The sequence below is a fragment of the Urtica dioica genome, chromosome 7 (genome assembly GCF_054948205.1).
Source record: "Urtica dioica subsp. dioica isolate 48M chromosome 7, U.dioica_male_clone48M_v1_H2, whole genome shotgun sequence".
NCBI classification, from domain to species: Eukaryota; Viridiplantae; Streptophyta; class Magnoliopsida; order Rosales; family Urticaceae; genus Urtica; species Urtica dioica.
Genome location: NC_142762.1, coordinates 48255359 through 48278218, shown reverse-complemented (window position 1 = coordinate 48278218; position 22860 = coordinate 48255359). Strand labels below are relative to the sequence as shown.

The 22860-nt window shown below is 35.8% G+C and overlaps 2 protein-coding genes across 3 annotated transcripts; both read left to right on the top strand.

Annotated features, from left to right (window-relative positions):
• Window positions 1–5244: 5244 nt before the first annotated feature.
• On the top strand, window positions 5245–8914 carry CLV1 (Leucine-rich receptor-like protein kinase family protein). The gene is made up of 3 exons (XM_089619698.1): window positions 5245–7805; window positions 8049–8266; window positions 8348–8914. Exons 1-3 carry the CDS (start codon window positions 5422–5424, stop codon window positions 8710–8712), a joined length of 2967 nt encoding a protein of 988 aa, XP_089475824.1. The 5' UTR covers window positions 5245–5421; the 3' UTR covers window positions 8713–8914.
• Window positions 8915–11717: 2803 nt separating this feature from the next.
• LOC149392476 (ATP binding microtubule motor family protein) lies at window positions 11718–18160 on the top strand. 2 transcript variants are annotated; one of them, XM_089621270.1, is made up of 23 exons: window positions 11718–12312; window positions 12404–12603; window positions 12686–12809; window positions 12897–12991; window positions 13283–13409; window positions 13556–13621; window positions 13714–13776; window positions 13879–13929; window positions 14028–14110; window positions 14192–14312; window positions 14496–14556; window positions 14698–14804; window positions 14919–15122; window positions 15229–15330; window positions 15423–15527; window positions 16123–16194; window positions 16280–16379; window positions 16860–16921; window positions 17060–17158; window positions 17400–17500; window positions 17620–17698; window positions 17770–17891; window positions 17976–18160. In XM_089621270.1, exons 1-22 carry the CDS (start codon window positions 11803–11805, stop codon window positions 17866–17868), a joined length of 2631 nt encoding a protein of 876 aa, XP_089477396.1. In that variant the 5' UTR covers window positions 11718–11802; the 3' UTR covers window positions 17869–17891; window positions 17976–18160. The 2 variants fall into 2 exon arrangements, with proteins under 2 accessions (XP_089477396.1, XP_089477395.1); XM_089621269.1 differs by having other exon boundaries at window positions 17960–18160.
• Window positions 18161–22860: the final 4700 nt, after the last annotated feature.

Below are 22860 nucleotides of genomic sequence, written 5' to 3'. Positions count from 1 at the left end.
AATCTGAAGTCATATTCAGAGTCGTCTGTGACTGGCCTAAGTCTTTATTGAGAGCACATGATCGGAGGCAAATCCAAGATTTGATGAAAGAAAGAGAGGGATAAGATAAGAAAAATACAAAAAGAGTAGACTTTTAGCTCTCAGCCAAAAAATAGAGTCAGATGGGAAAAGGTCTGTGTGTGTGTGTATGGGAAAAGACACAGAAAGCCTTTGCTCTACATGGGCCCTAAATGGGCCCACTCTCCAACAGAAATTTGATTACATTTGTTATTTCTTGGTTTGATTTAAATTTTTAGAAGTCCATTTGGAAGATAAACAGCGTATAAAATAATGGGTCCTACTGTTGTCCGTAGGGAACAATTCTTACAAACTTAAAGAGTCCAATAGTGAGTGAGCAGACGAGTACAAATGAGAAAGTATAAAATCAACCGTATACGAATTGTTTTTCAATTGTACATTTTATAGTCAACAAACTGTTCTGCTTGCAAGGTAACGTAATGTGAAAGCATGGACTGAGCCAGAATTGCAAATTATTAAGATTTGTAAGGTTCTGATTAAAAAAAAAAAATTACGGGGTTGTTTGGTAGTTAACTCAAAAAAATTTTGTTTTCTATTTTCTAATTTTTGTAGTTTTACTGAAAAATTATTTTGCAGTTGTTTTCAAAAAGCTGTTTGGTACAGTTTTCATTTTTGTTTTTGATAAAGTGAAAAAACTGAAAAAAGTGTTTGGTACAGTTTTCATTTTTGTTTTTGAAAAAATGAAAAAGAGAAGATGAGGAGAATGAGGAGAGAAGAAGAGAATAATTTTTTTTTCCAAAAACACCTTTTATTTGTTTTCAGTTTTATTTACATTTTTACAAAACAACTTCAAAATTTTTTAAAAATTTTTTCCGATACGTTAAAGTGCCTATAGCCATCGATACAATGAATTCCACCTTTTTTTTTTCAAACCGTGTGAGTTCTTCGGATACGTTAAAAAAAACAATATGGACTGGTGAAGGTTGATCATATAGCACCTCGGGAATAAAAATATATTGTGGGATTGTCTATTATATGATTTTAGTTTGGAAAAATATTACATTATGTTCAATACGTTATGCAACAAATTGTTCACGACACGGGATCACTCAAGTCAAATATTCTTATCAAGGATTAAAATATAGCATCTCGCGGTCGTACCGCACTCTTAATTTTGGGGGTATCTCGTCTTGTACCGTGATATTTGATGAACGTTCGAGGTATCTCGTGACGTGTGATAAACTACATTCCGTAGGATATACCGTCTAAAAAATAGTATTCCGCGGGATATTTTAACAATTTTTAATTAAATTTTATTTAAATTTAAGATACACAAAAAATTAAATTTTAAAATAAAATTTTCAACATTTCACACATAGAATTCTAATAGAGTACAAATCAATACACATTTAGATCAAATTAATTACAAATTACATCTAAACCAACAAAATAAATAATTAAATTTGGATAAAAAAAAACTCATTTTAAAACAACATCAACACTAACAATATCATGTAATTATTCAAATAACTACCTAAATTCGGATTATAAAAAATCCATATAAAATCAAGTGAACAAATACTCAAATATCAAAATCTATATCTTCTTCTTCGTACATCATAATTTCATTAAAAAACATTCAAAAATCATCATCTAAAGTTTAAATCAGACGGAAAATCCAGTAAAAAATCAACTAAAAAACATTAAAATAACACCCGAACACTTATCTCACAGAAAATGGCGGAAAACGGCGAGATTTGAGCAAAAATGAACATATGACGGACGAAAAATGAAGATATCTCACGAGATTGAGAGAGGTGCGAGAAATAGCGCGAGATTTCGCGAGAAATGCAACAACTCGCGAGATAAACTAATATCCTTCTCGCAGCTTTCATTTTTGCGAGATACCCCTTTCTCGCGCGAGATTTTAACCTTTGGTTCTTATCAGTGCGAATAGAACTGAAAATATAATGTCTACATTTCAAATATATTTGGAGAGATTTAATTAATTTTTTTAATCTAACATCTAGGGTTTTCTTTTTTTGTTATGCATTGTTTTGGATATTTAGTCTCACACGTTGACTTATTATTGAGTCAATTTCTCTACCTTCAAGATCATCGTCGACGATTAATTTGTGAAATCTCTTGCAACTGTTGTGATTTAATTGTGTAGAGTTTATGAGTTTATTAAATGAAACAATCTTCAGGATATAATTGTGTAGAAAAAGCGAGAGAGTTTATGATATAAAAGGATCTTAAATTGTAATTCATCAGAGGATTGGAGAAGACGAAAATTTGAGAGTGAGTGTGCAAACCCAAATATTTGTATGTCTGATTGATTATTAGTAGATTGATTTTCACCACCGAACGTATCAGTCCCACTGATTAGGTGTTTTATTACTAAACATGGTTAACAAATCTTTGTATCATTTATTGTTTTCTGTTTGCTAAATTGATATTGTATAAATAGTTGTTCAATTAATTGTTTCAACCATTAGTTGAATAGCATTAACCGTTTATCAATTTCTCTTCTCTCATAGTCATAATGGCATGACAAATATAGAATAATGGAATTTGTGTCAATATTGGTAAAATAATATAAGGTACATGGGTGGTATTTGTAAAAAGCGTGAAATTGCTAGTGAATTTTTTTAAATTCAACTTACTTTTTATGAAGAGAGAATCGATCCACTGATCACAGACCGCGACATCGTCATTGTAAATATAAATGATACGGTGATTACGATTCATCTTTTTATTTTGAGGCGGGCTAGCCCATCTTGTTTAGTTTTAATTTTCCTAACTTATTTAGGAATTTGGAGGAGTGGATAGTAATTTATAATTTATGGGAGTTTAGGGCATCTTCAACCACAACTCCAAATTTGGTGTTGAAATTACACAACTTTTGTGTGTTTTTAGCACCAATTTTTTTTTATACTCCAACCACAACACCAAATCTCACACCAAAAATACTATTAAAACTAAATAATTATTATTTATAATTAATATTTCTTATATTTATTAATTAGCTGATTAAACATACCAATATTCAATGAAAAATTAAATGTACTAAATTTTAAAATAATAAAATTAATATTACATTACTTAAAAAAATCAGAATACATTTAAATAATCTAAATTAGTATATTACATTTTTTGTTGTAGTCAATTTGTAAATTTTGAATATTTATGAAAATGTATATGGTTTAAATATATTTATATACATATTAATATTTTTTTTTTAGTAAAGGTTGCAGAGTTTTATTAAACTGGTTACTAGGCAGAGGCAGTGTATATACATATTAATAGTAGTCAAACAACGCCTTAACAAAAAAAAAAAAATGCCGTGTATACAGTATCACGCCAAATATGGCGTGATACTGTACCAACACTAAATTATGCAGTGTGGTTTGCAGTGTGGTTGGATGACTTTTTGCACCAAATTTAGTGTTACGCCGTTGGATAGGAGATGGCCTTAGAGCTTCTCCTATCACACGGCATCCCACTATATTTGTCGTGTGATATGCTCCAACCATACTGCAATTGTATCACCAAATATAGTGTTTGATACAGTGCCACGCTATATTTGCAGTGGCACTGTATCACACGGCAAAGTTTTTTTTTTTTTTTTTAAAATCCTTTTAATAACACATTAAACATTAATTATATATATATATATATATATATATGTATATATTAACCCTATAATTATTTATAAAACACCAAAACTCATAAATTGACAATAAAAAATACATTAAAATAAACTTCAAGTAAAACATAAAAAATTTAAACATAGATTACAAAGTTTAAATTAAACACAAAAAATAAAATAAAAACTAAAAACAATAACATAATTTAAAAAGACATAGTAAAAACTTAAAACGCAATTTAAAAACGGGGAAAATTATTTCCAGTTCCGTCAAGATAATTATAATACTGAGTGTAATCTTGATTTTGATCTCCTTGAGTTTGATCTCCCTGAGTTTGATCTCCCTGAGCTTGATCTTCCTGAGCTCGATTTTGTTGATAATTAGATGCTCGATATTGAGATCCATAATAGAAGATGAACGCGATGTTAATCCAACCATTGAAGAACAAGCCGAAGTTCCAAATGTTGAAGTTGAGATGGCAGCCGATGAAGATGCTCGATTTCAACAATTCTTAGCTCGACACCGACAAATCAAGAACAGAGACGCTCATATTGAACTTCGAAATGCATTAATTGAGCACTTGTGGAATGAATATACTAATTCTGATAATTAGTACGATGTAATCTATCTTTCAAATGTATGTTTTTATGTTGAATTATTTAAATGTAATATTTTAATTAGTAATGTTATTTTTATTTATCTTTTTTTATTTATCTTAATTTTTGTTAAATATTGGTAAGTACTAATTTTAATCACTTAATTAAAAAATATCACCATTATAATTATTTATTGAAATATTTTTTAATAAAGAGATTGTTTTATTTTAATAATATAATAATGGTGAATAGTATTTTTAGTGTGAAATTTGGTGTTGTGGTTGGAGTTGGAAATAAATTTGGTGCTAAATCAACACAAAAGTTGTGTTAAATTAACACCAAATATAGAAATTGGGTTGTGGTTGCCCATAGAAGAGAAGAAGAGTAAAGTAAAGATAGAAATCAGAGATAAACAAGTAAAATTCACGGGAGTGAAAAATAATAGTCAAGACATGTTGTGAGCTGTGATTTCCTCAATGGCCACCATCGGACACTGTAGTATAGCAGCCAGCGAGTGTCGTCGTCACGGCGGCGATGTGGCCAAAGGATCAATTTTACTACTATTATTATTATTTTTAAAACTGTTCACTTTTTGAAGATTTGCTACACTCATGTCCATGACTATTAATCAAATCAAGCTAGGACCCACCAAATATTTAATTAATCTACACCATCGAATACATATGGCAAATCACTCAGACACTCGAGTTGTGAAAGAAATTAATTCCCCAAATTATTATACGTTATTATTATTTGACAAAAGCCTACGCCATAACATCAAGAGACTGGTTGAGAGCCTGAGCAACAGAAAAAGAGCTCAAGAATAGACAGCTCTGCAATTGCAAAGCTCAACATCATAGCCGGTACTTTTAGTGGGACCCACACTTCCTTCCATGGACGGACTAAAAAAACCTCATGCAATGCAAACTCTCTCTTTCTCTCTGTTTTTAAATCTAAGCATTGATTCTTCATCGATTCTCTTTCTGATTAATTTTATATTACCACTCATACAATTCCTCTACTTTTGCTGCTACTATTTGTAGCGTCATTAGTTCACAATTCCTACACTTCCATTCATAGCATCTCTGTTTCCACTTAAAGAAAAAAAGAAAAAAAAAAAAACTGTGCAACGAATAAGAACCAGAGAGAGGAAAGAAATGAGGAGGAAGACGATTATAGCCTCGTCTCTTTCTCTTCTTTTTCTCATCTCTCTGCTCTTCTCGTCGTGTTTTGGATACAGCGACCTCGAAATCCTCTTGAAGCTCAAACCAGCCATGGTCGGAACCAAAGGCTCTGGCCTTGACGACTGGTCAAACGACGCCGTATCGCCACGTCACTGTTCCTTCTCCGGAGTCACGTGCGACTCCGAGTCACGTGTCGTCGCTCTCAACATCACCGGCGTTCTTCTCCTCGGCCATTTGCCGCCGGAAATAGGCCTTCTGAGAAACCTAATCTCCCTCACCGTCGCCGTCGGGAACCTCACCGGAAAACTCCCCTCGGAAATCGGAAACCTAACGGCGCTCAAGATCCTCAACGTCTCCAACAACGGCTTCACCGGGAATTTCCCCGGCGAAATCGCGTTCGGAGCGACGGAGCTCGAAATCATCGACGCGTACAACAACAATTTCAGCGGTCCGTTGCCGACCGAGCTCGTTCGCCTGAACGGCATAAAGCACCTTCATCTCGGCGGGAACTATTTCTCCGGCAGCGTTCCCGAGAGCTATTCCGAGATGATAAGCTTGGAGTATTTGGGACTCAACGGCAACAGTCTCACCGGCAAATTCCCGGCGAGCATGCACAAACTCCAGAACCTGAAGGAACTGTACGCCGGTTACGACAACAACTACGTCGGAGGGATTCCGCCGGAGCTAGGGCTTCTATCTTCTCTCGAGCTTCTGGACATGGGGCAATGTAATCTCACCGGTGAGATTCCCAAAAGTCTGAGCAATTTGAAGCATTTGCACTCACTTTTTCTGCAGATTAATCGTTTGACCGGTCATATTCCACCGGAGCTATCTCGTCTGTCCAATCTCATGTCGCTGGACCTGTCGATCAACGAGCTCACGGGAGAAATTCCGTCGGAATTCTCGGAGCTGAAGAATCTGACTCTGATCAACATCTTTAGGAACAACTTCTACGGAAGGATTCCGGATTTCATCGGCGAGCTTCCGAACCTCGAGGTCCTCAAGGTTTGGGAGAACAACTTCACTTTTGAGCTCCCAGAGAGTCTTGGAAGAAACGGAAAGCTTCTGGAGTTGGACGTCACCGATAATCATCTCACCGGACTCATTCCACGCGACCTGTGTAGAGGCGGAAGATTAAAGATGCTGATTCTGATGCAGAATTCCTTCTTCGGCCCCATTCCAGACGAGCTCGGCCAATGCGAGTCGCTCATGAAGATCCGTGTCATGAAGAACTTCTTCAACGGAACCATTCCCGCCGGAATCTTCAAGCTCCCCAACCTGACGATGATCGAGCTCAACGATAACTACCTCTCCGGAGAACTCCCCGCGGAGATCTCCGCCGCTTCGCTCGGAATCCTCGACTTGTCGAACAACTGGATCACCGGAAAGATCCCTCCGGCGATCGGTAATCTCGCGAACCTTCAGACTCTTTCCCTTCAGATGAACCGGTTCCGGGGAGGAATACCGGAGGAGATTTTCCGCCCTAACTTTCTGTCGAAGATAAACATCAGCGCGAACGAGCTCTCCGGCGGAATCCCCGCCGCGATATCGCACTGCTCGTCTCTCACCGCGGTGGATCTCAGCCGGAACGCCCTCTCCGGCGAGGTCCCCAAGGGCATATCGAAGCTCGCCGATCTCAGCACGCTGAACCTGTCGCGGAACCAAATCTCCGGCCGAGTCCCCGGCGAGATTCGGTCCATGACGAGCCTCACGGTCCTCGACCTCTCCTACAACGCCTTCGCCGGAAGCGTTCCCTCCGACGGCCAGTTCATGGTCTTCAACGAGACCTCCTTCGTCGGAAACCCGAGCCTGTGCCTCCCGCGCCGCCCTTCCTCCTGCCTGGCCGCCCGCTCCGGCGAGTCCTCGTCGGAAGGCCGCTCCGGCGCTGGCGGGTCCCGCCTCGGCGTGGCGGTGATCTCCGCCGCGGTGCTGGTCATGGTGGTGGGGCTGGCCGTGTACCGGGCGCGGCGCGGGAGGCTCCGGCGAGCGATGACGTGGCGGCTCACGGCCTTCAAGCGGCTCGAGTTCGGGGCCGAGGACGTGGTGGAGTGCGTCAAGGAGGAGAACGTGATCGGAAAAGGCGGCTCCGGGGTCGTCTTTCGGGGCTCCATGCCAGATGGCACTGACGTGGCCATCAAGAAGCTTTTCGGCGGCGGAGACGACGAGAAGCGCGGCGACCACGGGTTTGCGGCGGAGATTCGGACTTTGGGGCAGATCAGGCATAGGAATATAGTGAGGCTCTTGGGTTACGTGTCCAACAAGGAAACGAACTTGCTTCTCTACGAGTACATGCCCAACGGCAGCCTTGGCGAGATGCTTCATGGCGCCAAGGGTGGCAAGCTCCAATGGGACACCAGGTCAGCTTTCAATTTGCTTCTTTTATTTATCTATGAAGTTGATACAAGTCGATGCCAATAGGACACTAGAATACGAAATTATTACACGTCATGACATACAAACTATTCAGAGTTGATCTCGACTGTTGTACCGTAAACCGTCAATTTTGGACCCCCAAAATCGGTCCGAGTGTTTATCAAAACCGCCATAAGTGGAATGATCGGAAATATACGGGATTTGTGGAACCGGTATTATTTACACAGGTACGAGATAGCAATTCAGGCGGCAAAGGGGCTGTGTTACCTCCACCACGACTGTTCTCCGGCGATCCTCCACCGTGACGTCAAGTCCAACAACATCCTCTTGGACTCCGAGATGGAGGCCCACGTGGCGGATTTCGGGCTCGCCAAGTTTCTCAGGGACCCTGGCGCCTCCGAGTGTATGTCCTCCATCGCTGGCTCCTACGGCTACATCGCTCCAGGTAGACTCTTAAACATATGTGGGCTAATTGTAAATGTTTAGATTAAAAACTCGAGTCTGATTAGTGTGTGACACGTGGCAGAGTATGCTTACACGCTGAAAGTGGACGAGAAGAGCGACGTGTACAGCTTCGGGGTGGTGATGCTGGAGCTGATAGCGGGGAGGAAGCCGGTGGGGGAGTTCGGGGACGGCGTGGACATCGTGAGGTGGGTGAGGAGTGGGACCGGCGGATCGGAGCAATCTCAGCCGTCGGATGCGGCGGTGCTGGACTTGGTGGACCCCAGGCTCCACGGGAGGTTCCAGGTGGCGGAGGTGGTCCACCTGTTCAGGATCGCGATGATGTGCGTGGAGGAGGAGAGCAGCGCCAGGCCCACCATGAGGAAGGTGGTCCACATGCTCACCAACCCGCCCCGAACCCGACCCGACACCATTACCGTGATTCCGTGATCCGATTCCGATGTAACAAATCTATGTTTTGTATGTATGTATGTATGTGGTGATGAAATGAAGGTGCCTGAGGAGAGGCTCTTGTTTGGTTGTTTTTGTAAAAAAAAAAAAGAAAGGAAAAAAAATTGCTGATCTCAGTTTTGTTTTCTTTTATTGGTTGTGTTACTGTAAAATGCTAATATATTTTGTCTCTTGTTTCTCCGACTTGTGTTTATTTCCTTGTTTATATAGTACACAAACAAGGATCCATATACAACATTTAAGAAATCTGTTAGTGAATAATTTTTTTTGTTTTGTGATCGGGTATTTGGATTTTTTTTTTTTTTTTTGGTGCGAGAGCATGAGTTCAATCTTCACAAATAACGAAATATCTTTATTATTAAAGTTTAAAGAATATTTTTGTAATTTATGTTTAAATATTTAATAAATTATATACTATACTTGAGTTGTGAGCTCGAGTTGCTCGTGTGGCAAAACTCCATTTTTAAAAAAGATGGAACAATCTCCAGGCAGCAAATATTCTTAAAAAAAAAAAATTCATACTTAATGATTAGTAGTGTGTTATATGCTTGTATGAGCTATTTACTGAAGATATATATATATATATATATATATATATATATATATATATATATATATTGGGGTTCTAACACTCACAAGGAGTATTGGACTTCTAATCCCAATCTTGCCCAATGTAATCTGTAGTTTGGTTGAAGCTTAGACCGAGCAAAGTTGTGGATCATTTCGGATGAAAAGATAGACTTCAGACAAGTAGGTTAGTCAAAGTGAGCTATCTTCGTGGATGATCGAGTTCGGTCATCAATTGACATTGGAGTCACCATGCAAAAAGTGGGATTGGATTGGACACGCGTCGTGAGGTAGCGAGCGAAAACCGTTACTCGAAGAAATGTCCTTTAGAAGAAGAGTAGCTCAGGAACTAGTTCGGCCATCTCCTATCCAACCGCATAACACTAAATTTAGTGCAAAAAATCATCCAATCACACTGCAAACCACACTGTATAATATAGTGTTGGTACAGTATCAAATATACATGGCATATATATATATTTTTTTTTGTTTAGGCTTTGTTTGACTACTATTAATATGTATATACACTGCTGCCTAGTAACCAATTTAATAAAAGTCTGCAACCTTTACTAAAAAAAAATATTAATATGTATATAAATATATTTAAACCATATACATTTTCATAAATATTCAAAATTTACAAATTGACTACAACAAAAAAAATGTAATATACTAATTTAGATTATTTAAATGTATTGTGATTTTTTTAAGTAATGTAATATTAATTTTATTATTTTAAAATTTAGTACATTTAATTTTTCATTGAATATTGGTATGTTTAATCAGCTAATTAATAAATATAAGAAATATTAATTATAAATGATAATTATTTAGTTTTAATAGTATTTTTGGTGTGAGATTTGGTGTTGTGGTTGGAGTATAAAAAAAAATTGGTGCTAAAAACACACAAAAGTTGTGTAATTTCAACACCAAATTTGGAGTTGTGGTTGGAGATGCCCTTACAATTTCATGTATCATTAAGATAAATATTTTGTTATTTATATATTTTACAATTTGAAACAGAGTCAATATATACTTTAATGAGAATTTGAGGCTCAAATTAATTATTCAAATTGAGAATTTGAGGTCCCTATAAATTGAGAGATTTGCATCAAAGTCACAAATTCGGCTCCAAATTGCAAATGAGTCACGACGAAAAAATGTGTTGCATAGATGTCACTTTGATAAAAAATAGGACCAAAATACTCTTACGCAGATTTCAAAGTAGACTCGCAGTCAAATATTTCGAAAAAAAAGTAGACTCACAGAAAAAATTACAAAAAGTAGACTCGCAGTCAAATATTTCGGAAAAAAAATAGACTCACAGAACAAATTACAAAAAGTAGACTCACAGTCAAATATTTCAAAAAAAAAAGTAGACTCCTTTCGAACACGAGACCGCCATCGCTGCTTCCGAGCAGGACGTCCATCGCCATCGCGTTCCCGGCCAGCATCACGCTCGCCGCCGCCGCCGCCACTCCGACGTCCCTCAGGGACGCCTTCACGGCCGAGCACGGCTTCGTCGCCGCCTCCTCCTCGCGATTCTCAGATCTAGATCTAAGAATCGCGCCGGATTCCGGGTTCACGCTCGACGAGGTCGCACGGTTCTGCAGATCCACTCCATCTCCGACCGCCGCCGCCTTCGCTCGCACCCCTGGACGCTCCGGCGGGACTCGGCCGCCAGCCTCCTTCTCCGGCGGGCTGGTCTGCGCGGTCTGCAGAACCCGCTCCACCATCCTCGTGAGTTGAGCGAATTTTACGTTCGAATCGCGTTGAATCTCATCGAATCTCCGCCGGAACCAGCCTCTTTTGTAGGTGAGGGTAATTTAGACTTTCTATAGGTGACAAAAATGCAAATAAGTGATACAGATGCAATTTTAGCAAATAAGTGACACAAATGCAAGAAATGACTGAAGTTGTGACTTCAGCCGCAAATGCCACCTATAAATTTGGTCGGTATAGAAGGAAATGAGACAAGAAAAACACACAAAATTATCGAGCGTCAATTGCAATCAATGTAGAGGTTTAAGGCGTGGTGCAAAGAAATAGGAAAATGAAAAAATTAGTTTATTACGAAAACATATATTTTATAGTTTTATTACCTTTATGTTTATAATTTTATTAAACTTGTTCTGTATTTTTTTTAAAGTTTTTTTAAAAATTTTATAAGTAGTTTACAGTCTCATTAAAAATATCAGCAAAACTCTTTGAAAATAAAAATAAATGAGGTATTTATGAATTGTCATTAAACTCTAGGCATTCAGGAAATTTTCATCTTCAAACTAGGTATATATGTATTTTCCCCTTGTGCCTAAACAAAATCTAAAGCCCACTACCGTAATTCGGAGCCAAGGAGAGGGTAGAAAGGTAACTTAAATTGTTTAATAAGTGCTTTCAAATTCTGAAGACATAATTCTTTTCCGCCAAATCCCAGAGCATCAAAGAGCAGAGAACAGACGAGGCAAAATAGAGCGAGCGAGAGAGAAAGAGATTCAAAGAAAGATGGAGATGAAAAGTCCTCTAACGGCCAACATCACAGTCCGCCGGAATCCTCACCGGAAAGCTAGGACCACCACAGCTACTACGAAATGCCTCCAAAAACCGACCGCTCCTTCTTCGTCCACGCCGTCGGAGGTTCCCTCGTTCCCGATCGAAGAAATCTTAGCTATCGATGTTCCGAAGATAAACCCTAATCCTAACCCTAGCCCTAACCCTAATCCTGACGCGGGCTTAGAAAATCTGAGAGTGTTTCTCAGAATCCGACCGATTTTGCATTCGAAAGATCAGAATCCCAAGCCGCGACCCAAAAATGCTTGGCCTCAGAACCCGGCGAAGAAAATATCCGCGAGAGAGAAGACCGTGACAAAGAAGAACTCCGTCGATCTTTGTATCACTGTCAACGACTCTCATTCAGTGACTCTATTTCCGCCATTGGCGCTACAAGAGTCGAAGCGGATCAAGTCCGAATTTTACGAGGGATTCTCTCACGTCTTTGCTACGGACTCAACTCAGGTTCTCAACTCGTAGTTTGCGTTGTCATTACATGGGTTTTGCAATAATTATTCATTCCTGACTGTTCGAATTTCACTGTTGATATCGATAGGAACAAGTGTTTGAGAAGATGGTTTTCCCTTTGGTTGAGGATTTTCTGAAAGGAAAAAGTGGAATGTTAGCGGCGCTCGGACCTAGCGGTTCCGGAAAGACTCACACTGTGTTCGGGAGCCCTAGAGATCCGGGGATCGTTCCACGGACGCTTCAGCGGATCTTTGAGCCTGATTTGGACAGTGCTTCTAAATTCCGGAGGTATATATTGTTATGGAATATGCAGATATCAACAATGTTTTTAATTAAGGCTTTCTCATACGCGCGGATAAAATCTTCACAGATCATTTAGCATATCAATATTTGAGATACACACCGAGCGAGGCAAAGGGGAGAAGATATTTGATTTATGCTCCGACGGAGCCGAATTAATCATGCGACAATCGATCATAAGAGGGCTTCAAGAGGTTAATTGGTTTAATTCGATGATTGAAGAGGTTTTGGTGGGTGTGAAAGAATATTGACCTTTTGTTTTGTTTTGGGTGTGTAAACAGGTAATTGTATCGGATGCTAAAGAGGCTGAGTCTTTAATAGCTAAGGCAATGCTAATGCGTCTCACTGCTTCGACAAATTCCAATAGCCAATCAAGGTACTAGCAATTGAGGTTCTAGCCTTGTAATTATGCAAACTTTACGAGCTAATGCAAATGCTTATTGACTTATTACCAACTTGTGAATGGATTATCTCTACGTTGGCCTATTTGAGTATTTTTGTCTAATTTTATTATCTGTAAGATTTCTTTTAAAGATTTTTGAAAATTAAAGAGAATTGGGTATTTGTAGTTCAGGTATTACTCTGAGACTGTTGAGCCTTATTGCATTACTAATACGGCTTATTTCTTTTATCAAAATACTTCTATTTAATATGAATCATACTTTAGCCGGTCGCAGTGCATTATCAACATCCGTGGTGCTGCAACCGATTCAGATGGAGAAGAACCCAATAATGCTGTTCTAAGTATCATTGACCTTGCTGGAGCTGAACGAGAAAAGAAAACTGGAAATCAGGTTATTCGAATTGAATCATTTATCATTATTTTTGTGTGTGGTAGGTGTGGCAGTAAAACAGCTTTATCCTTCTAGGTTGTAGGTCTTTTCCTAATATTTCTATTGCTCGACTTGTTGCTGTTATTAAAATCTTAATTATTATGCAGGGAGCAAGGTTAGTTGAGAGCAATTTCATTAATAATACATCAATGGTGTTTGGCTCGTGCCTAAGGGTAAGTAAGCTTTATTTAGGCTTGATAATTATACTCTGTGATGTGCGCTTATCTGACCATCTATAAATTTGTGCTTTATTATTTTTAATCAGTCTTTGTTGGAGCATCAAAGGAACCCTAAGAAACCGTTGCAGAAGCACTTTCAGAACTCGTTGGTAATGGTTTCCTGTTTAACTTGCATAACTCATTAGTTGCTACTAAAATAATGTTTCCGTGTGACTAATCTATATTCTTATCTGACTCTTATTCTCGGTCAGTTGACTAAGTACCTACGGGATTATATGGAAGGCAAGAGAAGAATGACTTTGGTATGTCTATTTTTTGTTTTGTTCTACGTATTACAGAAATGTTTCTCTCTTATCAAAATGCATCAGAAGGTATCATTTTTGTATTGCCATGTCTGTAGATTTTAACAGTAAAGTCAGAGGAAGAGAATTATCTTGATACAACCCACCTCTTAAGACAAGCTTCACCTTATATGAGCATAAGGTAACTCAAGATCCTTCATTGTTTTCTTGGTTTATGGTTTCTTTGGTTTGATTTGGTGTTACTGTTTCAATGGCTATCAAGGTGTAATACGGTTGAAGAGCAGTCAAGTATTAACTGTAATAAGAGGCAACCTCAAGCTATATCTAGAAAAGAAAAACCAAAGAGAATGAAGATCAGTGGGTCTGAATCTGATGCTTCCGAGGTATTTCAATTTTCATTCCCTTTTTAAGACGCCTTTATTTGTCCAGGATGTACCATTGATCTTTACAGTGAAATTATCGCATATTTTCAACTCTCTAAATTTCAAGTGCAAGCATTACTCGATAATTGCAGATGCTATCATCCACTAAATTTTCAACATTAAGGATGCTTTTCTTTGTTTCAGATTGCAGAAAAAAAGATATGTGAAAATGAACTATGTCCCCCTATCGAGGGAGTTTCAAAAGGTAGTGTGACTTGTGAACCTCTATCTGTGTGCATCGTTAGGCCATTAGATGTGGTGTTAACAAGTTCCTGTTTTATTGTATATTATCTCACTGGTGAAACTAAAAAATTTAAATAAAAATTTCCTACCCGTATACCATTAGAAGCGAGCGATGTAGAGTTGGAAAAGCAGGAGCGAAGTTATCAGATTTTGCAACATTTTTCTAAAGCTTTGTGGACTGTCTTAAAGCAACATGGAAAACAACTGAAGGTATAATCTGAAGACTGAAATGTCTGGGTCAACCATACAGTTCCATCACAGTGATGATCTCAAATTTTGTTCCCTGGTTTGACCTCAAAATTTGTTCTTTTTTACCCAAAATAGGTGGCAGAAGGTGAAGTTAAGCGTCTTACTGAAAACCTTGAGCTTGAAAAGACAAGAAATGCAGAACTGGAAAAGAAGCTGGAGAGTCTTAAGTTGGGTTGTACTTGCTCGCAGCCAAAGTCAACAGATGTTGCTTTATCTGAAGAAGAGACTTCTAAGCATGGGGTTGAATTGATTGGAGTTTATTCTACCGATTTTGATAAGGTCTTACAAAACAAATGTCGCTCGACTGTTGCTACTTTTAATGATTTTAGTTCTCAGTTCTTCATTTAGTTATAATAAGCTGTTTTTTTTCTTCTTCTTGTTCCAGTCAAATGTGGATCTTTCCTCTTTACCAGAGTGTAGTGGTGCTCCTCCCACTCCCAAAATAAATGACTCTTCTCAAATACAGGATCAAGTTATATTCTCTCAGGTGAAATCCAAATCCACCTTGGCCTTCTTAAAAATTTCCCTTGGTTTCCTTCTAAACTAGAACCCTGAACCCTGTTATTTTTCAAATTTCAGACTAATTTAGAACTTCATTCCTCCAACATAAGTGAATCTGTGGATAACGCAGATTTGGAAAAAGGGAGCCCTACTGCTGAACCAAGCCTGAATCTTTTGTCACAAGTACAATTCCGCAATCTTTACCTTTTATATTCTTCAAAGTAGTGCTCATTTGTTCCTTCTTTGCGTCTTTCATGGATTTTAACTACATTGGTTGGAAGATTATTTTGTGGCATTTTGTATCACGTGATACAAGAGCTTATGCCACAGTATTTATGATAGCTTGAACTTGAAAAAGATCCTTACCTATAAAGGCAAGTTGTATGATGTCTAGTTGGATGAAGTAGTTCTACTTTTAGACTCAAAAGGTTTGGAGAATATTTATAATGAGCAAGAAAAGTAGAAACACCAAATACTTTTTCAATTTTCTAAAATCTAATGCATTAGATAGCTGTTCCCTTCTAGGGGTAGGGATTGGATTCTGAAGCTGTAGATAGATTTTCCCTTCCTGGCAAAAAAACATCACAACATATTTATAAGGTCAAATTATAAAGCATAATGGTTTAGATGTGAATTGGCATTTATCTTTGGCTGTGGGTGAATCACAAAGCTTTCTCTTCAGACTCAGATGTGTTGGAATGTATCGTCAAACAGTTTATAATTTTGAGTTATTTATAGGCAATACAATATAAGGTGAAGTATCTTTTCCTCAATCCAGGTGAGAAATTTGGATGTTAAAGTGGTTCATGATCCAACCCTGCATGTCGAAATCTCACAGCAGAAGAGCCAGGTAATGAGTACTGGAATATAGATGGTCTTACCTTATCAATCCTATGGCTTCAATTTGACATGGATTTTTATACATTTCATATCAGATTGATGTAATCAACTCAGGGTGTAGTCACAATCTCAAGGATGTGCCTGACTCTGGATGCTTTGAAACCAATGATGCTAGTGTTTTGGCAGCTGTGACAGGTTAAAATTTGATTTTTATTATTTGATCTTAAGTTAGAATTTGCAAAAATTTCTCATGATAATGTGAAACTAAGTCTACATAACTAGACCATGTTCAAACGTCACTGTAGATCTCCGTTATTCACTTCAGGCATAATTGATTTTGGGCATAAAAGTTTCAAATGTCACTTTAGATCTCCGTTATTCAACTAGATACTTTCTTTCATTCAGTAAAAGGGATCACCATTTAATCGTCTTGCTTATCAATTGAATTCTGGAAAACTATGGCCCTCTTTGGCCTCTTAAGTTTAACCTCTTTACTCAAAATTTGATTATTTTGCTAGCATTGTATTGGCCAGAACCAAGATAGTCTTAGAGTTCTGTTAAGAAAAGATAGCCATGTATATTTACCGACTTCTCAGCCTGAATAAATACTATCATTCCAACATGGCTTTGAGACATAGCAGAAAGCTTATAGCTTTTTCTTCTTTTCTGTTTCAGATCATTGTGATGAGAGTAGTTCACAAGTAAAGCCGAAGGACCTGGTTGATGAGAAAAAGCAGGTTAGAAATTTAAGTCTCTTGTCCTAAATTCGCAGTATTTCATGTTCAGCTTTTCCAGTTTCCTTTTGTCTACAGTTTTTAGCACATAAGTTCGGTAAGAAAATACTACAAACTAACCCACTGTTCTTAATGGCCTAGGAATCCTTAAATCTGCCTAAAACTGAGAATTCCGTTGTCCCATCTGGAGATACTGTTAATAAAGTGAAGAGAAGTGCATTGAAAGTTAAGAAACCAAAGGTATTCTATTGCCCTGTCCTTTTTCCCCCCATATTTGGATGTTTTGACAATGTCTTAATTATTATGAAGAACAAGTCAACTGTATTTCTTTCTCCAATCCTCAATTTATCTACTCAAATAAACCAGATCATTGGAAATTTATGTTTAAAAAAATCAGATAAAAGAAAAGTAACTTGCCCTTCTCTATCCACATATGGTTGGTAGTAACAAGTTTGTTTTTACATCGTTCTGTGTATACTAGAAATCATTAGAGCCATCGATCTCTAGTGAGGACGTAGTTGCGGATGACCCAAATGCTGATCGAGAGAATAGTAACGTTACCAAAGTTGTGAAACCGAAAAGGTGAGCGCGATTTCGTCTCTTCTGTGCTGTGCGATAATCTACAGTTTTCTGCTACGTTAAAGCTTTGTCACACTTTACACTCTGAACTTGCTTTGTTGTCATTCGGTGATGATGACCAGGAGACTATTGCCAGCCTCGTCTTCGCTGCTTAGAGATTTTAATACTATGGACTTTGTGGATGTCAATGAGAAACCAAGGGTAAAATTCTACTTAAACTCCTTTCTTGCGTTACTAGTTTAAGACTTATCACCCAAGTAATTAATCTACAGGGAAATCGAGGTGGAAAGAAACTCACTTCAGATGAAAAATACAGAACTCAGGGTAACACTGCTCTCCTGCGTTTGCTTCAAAGCAATCATCACGCTTAGTATATAACTTTCATTTCAAACAGGTGTGGATTTTTTTCCCTTCTGCTTATTATAGAAAGTATTTTTTTGGGGGGCTAAAGTATATTTGCAGTTATCTGATTTTGCAGGCATTTCTAACGGCTAGCTATGTAGTTGTCATTAACTCGTTGACAAGGGCCTAAGTACTAAGATGGGGTGTTTTGTTTTTAAATTAGTGTAGTCCTACCCTTTCAACTTTTGTTTTAGCCTTGTCCTTTCTTGGATATTATATAACATGAGTGTTAATCTATACTAAAAATATATATATATATATATATATATATATATATATATATGTATATATGACATGAATATTTACAAGTCAAAAGTATTTGGCCACTCATTTTGTTTTTATATGTGAATTTGTGGAACAAATATTCTGCAGCTTAAAACAGCTGGTGCTATATAACGGTATGCTTAATAGCTACAACAAAATACTGATAGTTTTATACCTTCCCTGCAATCTAGCTAGCTTATAACTTTAAATAATGACTCTAGTCATTAAGTTCATACCAACAACTTAAATCTTCGTACCAAGTTCCTAGCGCCATATTTTCTAGTGCTAAAATTTTCAGCCTTTTTTTTAGTTGAGCCGAACGTCACAGAGAAGTGATATGGTTGATCAAATTGGCTGACATACATGTTTTTAGAAACGTTGACCAAAAAAAGGGAGTTTAGGAATGAAGTCATTTAATTAAAAGTGATAAAGATGTAAGTTTGTTTATTTATATATATACTAGTCTGAAACATGTTCTTCGCATGTGGTGTTTATATAGGTGTAATCAGTAAATAATTAAAATATGTTCATGAAAAGAGAAGGTCAAGTGAATCTTTTAACTTCTTAGCAAGGTCCAACATTTCTGTGTTCTTGTGATCTTGATCATTCTCAATAGCAGTTTAAAAAAAAAGGCAATAAACTAACCCAAAAATATATTTTTTTTCACCACTCTATTTTGTGCCTCTTTCTTGATAAGAGCTACATAACTGTAAACATTTGATTGAATAAATTTACAAATGAGATTCATAAGGAAAACTTTAATTTTAGGTCAAATATTTCATTAAATATATCCAATATATTTGTAATGAACAGAGAGAGAGAGAGATGAGGTGAGATGACATGATATTATTGGCTAAGAATAAGATGAATAGTAATTTTGCATCGTTGCTTATTTTATATATATATATATATATATATATATATATATATATATGTGTGGAGTAACGTATATAAAGATGTTAGTTGATCAACTTGACATGTATGTTTTGGAGTGTAAAGAATTTTTAATAATAATTAAAAAAAATAAGAATAAAAGTATAGGAAATTTTGACCATAAAAAGTGAGTGGTTACTTTGACCAACCTGACATGCCGTCATTTAATAATGGTGTTCCGTCTCACCTTGTTTAATTTATTTTCGCTTTATGGTAGTCCAAGTCCAGTCGTTACTTTTTGTGGTTATAAACCTTTTTTCAACTATTGATATATATTTAGGTATATCGTACTGATCATTCCACAATTGTCAAAGATTAAGGCGAATGAATTTAATGTATGACTTCACTTTAACGTCTCTCTTTTGATCCTTATGTTCGAGTGATCTTGTCTTGTCAGGATAAAATTCATAAAACTAGATTACTCATTTTAAATTTATCATTACATAAAATAATTGAACTTTTTCATTAAATTCAAGAATTAGGAAATCGTCCACTTTATGTATTTACTTTTTAATTTTATGGTGACTTTATTTATTTACTTAGTATGTGTGCGTTCATGTACTTTTGGAAATATGATCTGTTCTTTACATGACAAATGAAATTACTATACTTCTAAATACACTATTTACGTTTTAAGACACGTAACACATGAAAGAAAGGAAATAGAACACGAAATACTTTTAAAGATCGGAATTCGTTAATTTCCATTATACTCAAAATATCGGCTTATAACAATTTTTACATCGGAATAATTAAAGGACAATTAGGCCAATAGTCTAATAATTCACCATCTTTTTAATAAATAGTTCGAATTTCATTTTATTAAAAATAAATCCATCAATCTCGCAATAAATTAATTAATTAAATTTATTTTTTAGTTAATTAATTTATTGCTGGTCTGATGAGTTATTATTTTAATAAATAACAATTTAGCTATAATCTTAAAATAAATTAGGGAAATGACTAATTGCAAATTAAAGTAACAAGTTGTCAAAATAACAATTTAAATAATTATAAACAATTTTAGATAACGTAAATATTTTAAAATTAAAAATATTAATTATCAAATTGCAAAGAATTTTGAAAAATGATTTATTTTTCCATAAAATGTAAACATGTTAATATTTTCAGTTATATATATAATATTCATTTCTTAAATATAACTTTTTTAAGGATAATTAAGTCAGTAACCCAATAACCAACAATCTTTAAAAAAAAAAAAAAAGTTTTAATTTATTAAAAATAATAGCTCACGAGGTCAAAGTAAATTAAATTAACTAGTTTAGTTAATTTAATTTACTTCGGCTTGTTGAACCTATTTTCTTATTAAACTGAAACTTTGGTTATAATCTTAAAAAAAATTAGTGAATTGATTAGTTGTAACAAATTCTTCATTTTTTAAATAAAACAAAATAAAAATACAATGTTAAAAGAGTAAAAGTATTCTTAAACACCGAATTGATTAAGACGTTATTTCTTAAATATGTTTAAAAACAATCGTGACTAGGGTTTAGTTCGATTAAAATGAAGCTCGAGATCTGAGACGTCTCATAACCTTTCATATTTTTATAAATAGAACTCTTTAGTCGAATTGCACTTTCATGTATTTATTTAATTTTAATATTAATTTCATGTTTACATTTTAATTATAAACGCGCACACACGCTAATTATCGTTGTGCGCGTTCAAAATTTGTTTTTTTCTCACAAATTAATAACCGAATTTTGACCGATTTCTTATCTGATGGTAGGAAGTGTTTTCTTCTTGTTTTATTGTTAGAAAACAAAACCATGTAATATGATGTTTTATATTTTATCTTGTTAAGGGCATTCCTTACATGTCCCTCGTAGATTTGGACGTGTGAGACTTAAATAATTATTTAACAAAGTGTTGTACTTTTTCTTGGTTTTATTTAATAAGCACAAAACATGGCTGCATGGGTATAAATATTAAAGCTTTTATGGTACTTGGTGTAATTTCCAAATTACTATTCAATTCTCGTCTCGTGTTTTGTCTTACTTAAAGCTTACGTTTGATGCCTATAATGAGTAGACAACAATTTAAGCGCAACACATATAATATTGGGACTAATTAAATTTATATTTTGAAAGTAGTGTAGAGTCCTAAATACTCACAATAAAAATTAAATATATGTGCCTTATTAGGCCTTCGTTCATCCTACTTATTTATTTATTTATTTATCGTACATGCTTATCCGAACCACGATATTTGAAGCGTATCAGCTGTTATTTGCGAATATATTACAAGTGACCCAAAAAATGACAAAATCAATCGAAACAATTAGATGTTCGTCAAACATGCTCTGAAAGTGAGATATATTTAGACTAGAGTTCTCCAACTAATTGAGCTTGTCGCGGAAGAAGTAAAGTTTCACCTCATTGCTACACGAACACATCTTCTATCATTTGAGCTAAAAAGCGAACAATCGACGACTACCCATGTTTGTATCCTACTATTTGAGTTCATTGAATAGGGGCGACATTCGATTAGTTGTTCGAGTCATCAAAGATGTCGAAACGAAAGTCCATATAACAATAAGATAACATCTACAGTCGGGGACGAATCATAAATCTAAATTAAAACGGGTTAATATGCTGAGAAAAAAATTAAGGGAAGTTAACATATATATTTTTAGGTTTAAAAAAAAAAAAAAAAATTGAGGGGCCTAACCGCCTGTCTACCGTCACACATGGATCATGTGGATCGTTACTTAAACCTCTACGGTTATTGGCTCATCCTTTTGAGCGCTTGTCGTTCGATCTTTAGTATTTGAGATAGTAATAAAGACCTTTCGTATGATAAAAGGGCTTTGGCAATTATTATACTCGAGCATTTGTGCTAGTTTTTACTTTTTACACAACGAAACACTTAAAATTCAGGCTCAAAGACGAAGTAACCACTTTTGTAGTGAATCTTTATAAATTTGTGTATTCATTTACTTTCCGAACTTAACATATATATATATATATATATATATATATATATATATATATATATATATATATATCGTTTATTAATTTGGTGTTTAATTATGACAATTGATTTTTTTGGTATTGCAGTACAATCGCATTATTTAAAACAAATGGTGATAGTAGCATGGATGCTCATATATTATATATATATATATATATACATATATATATTAATAATAATAATAATTATACAAATTTTAACATACATTAGTCGTACGCCTTCCCTTTTGTGTGTGCTAAAACATCAATAGCAACCAATAATAATAACAACTTATTATGCACACGCATATCTTGTGGTCAAAATTAGTAATGGATAATAATAATAAGTGTTAATATTTTTCATATCTTTTGGAACCGGAAATTAATTTAATTTATTATTGAGACCTTATACTAAGAATACATATAAATTTCTCAAAAAAAAAAAAGAAGAATCTATATAAAAGAGCTACAATGTTTTATCCTTTTTATAGAATAAAACTTGAGTTAAAAAAAATTAAAAATTGCTCGTGATCTAGGCCAGGCGAGAAAAAATATATATTTTATTTTTTATTCTAAGAATGATAGACTTATGTTTAGGCCTCAAAATTCGGACAAATAAAAAGCCTATACATACATATATGCTAACATCTTTCTCTACCTAGAATGGCATGACAACAAAATTAATGCTTAAGGGAAAAAGAGGAAAAACAAGAGGGAGATAGAAAATTAAAAAAAAAAAAATCTATTTTCTCTATTAGGATTCGTTCTATGGTATTATTATGCTATGCAAGA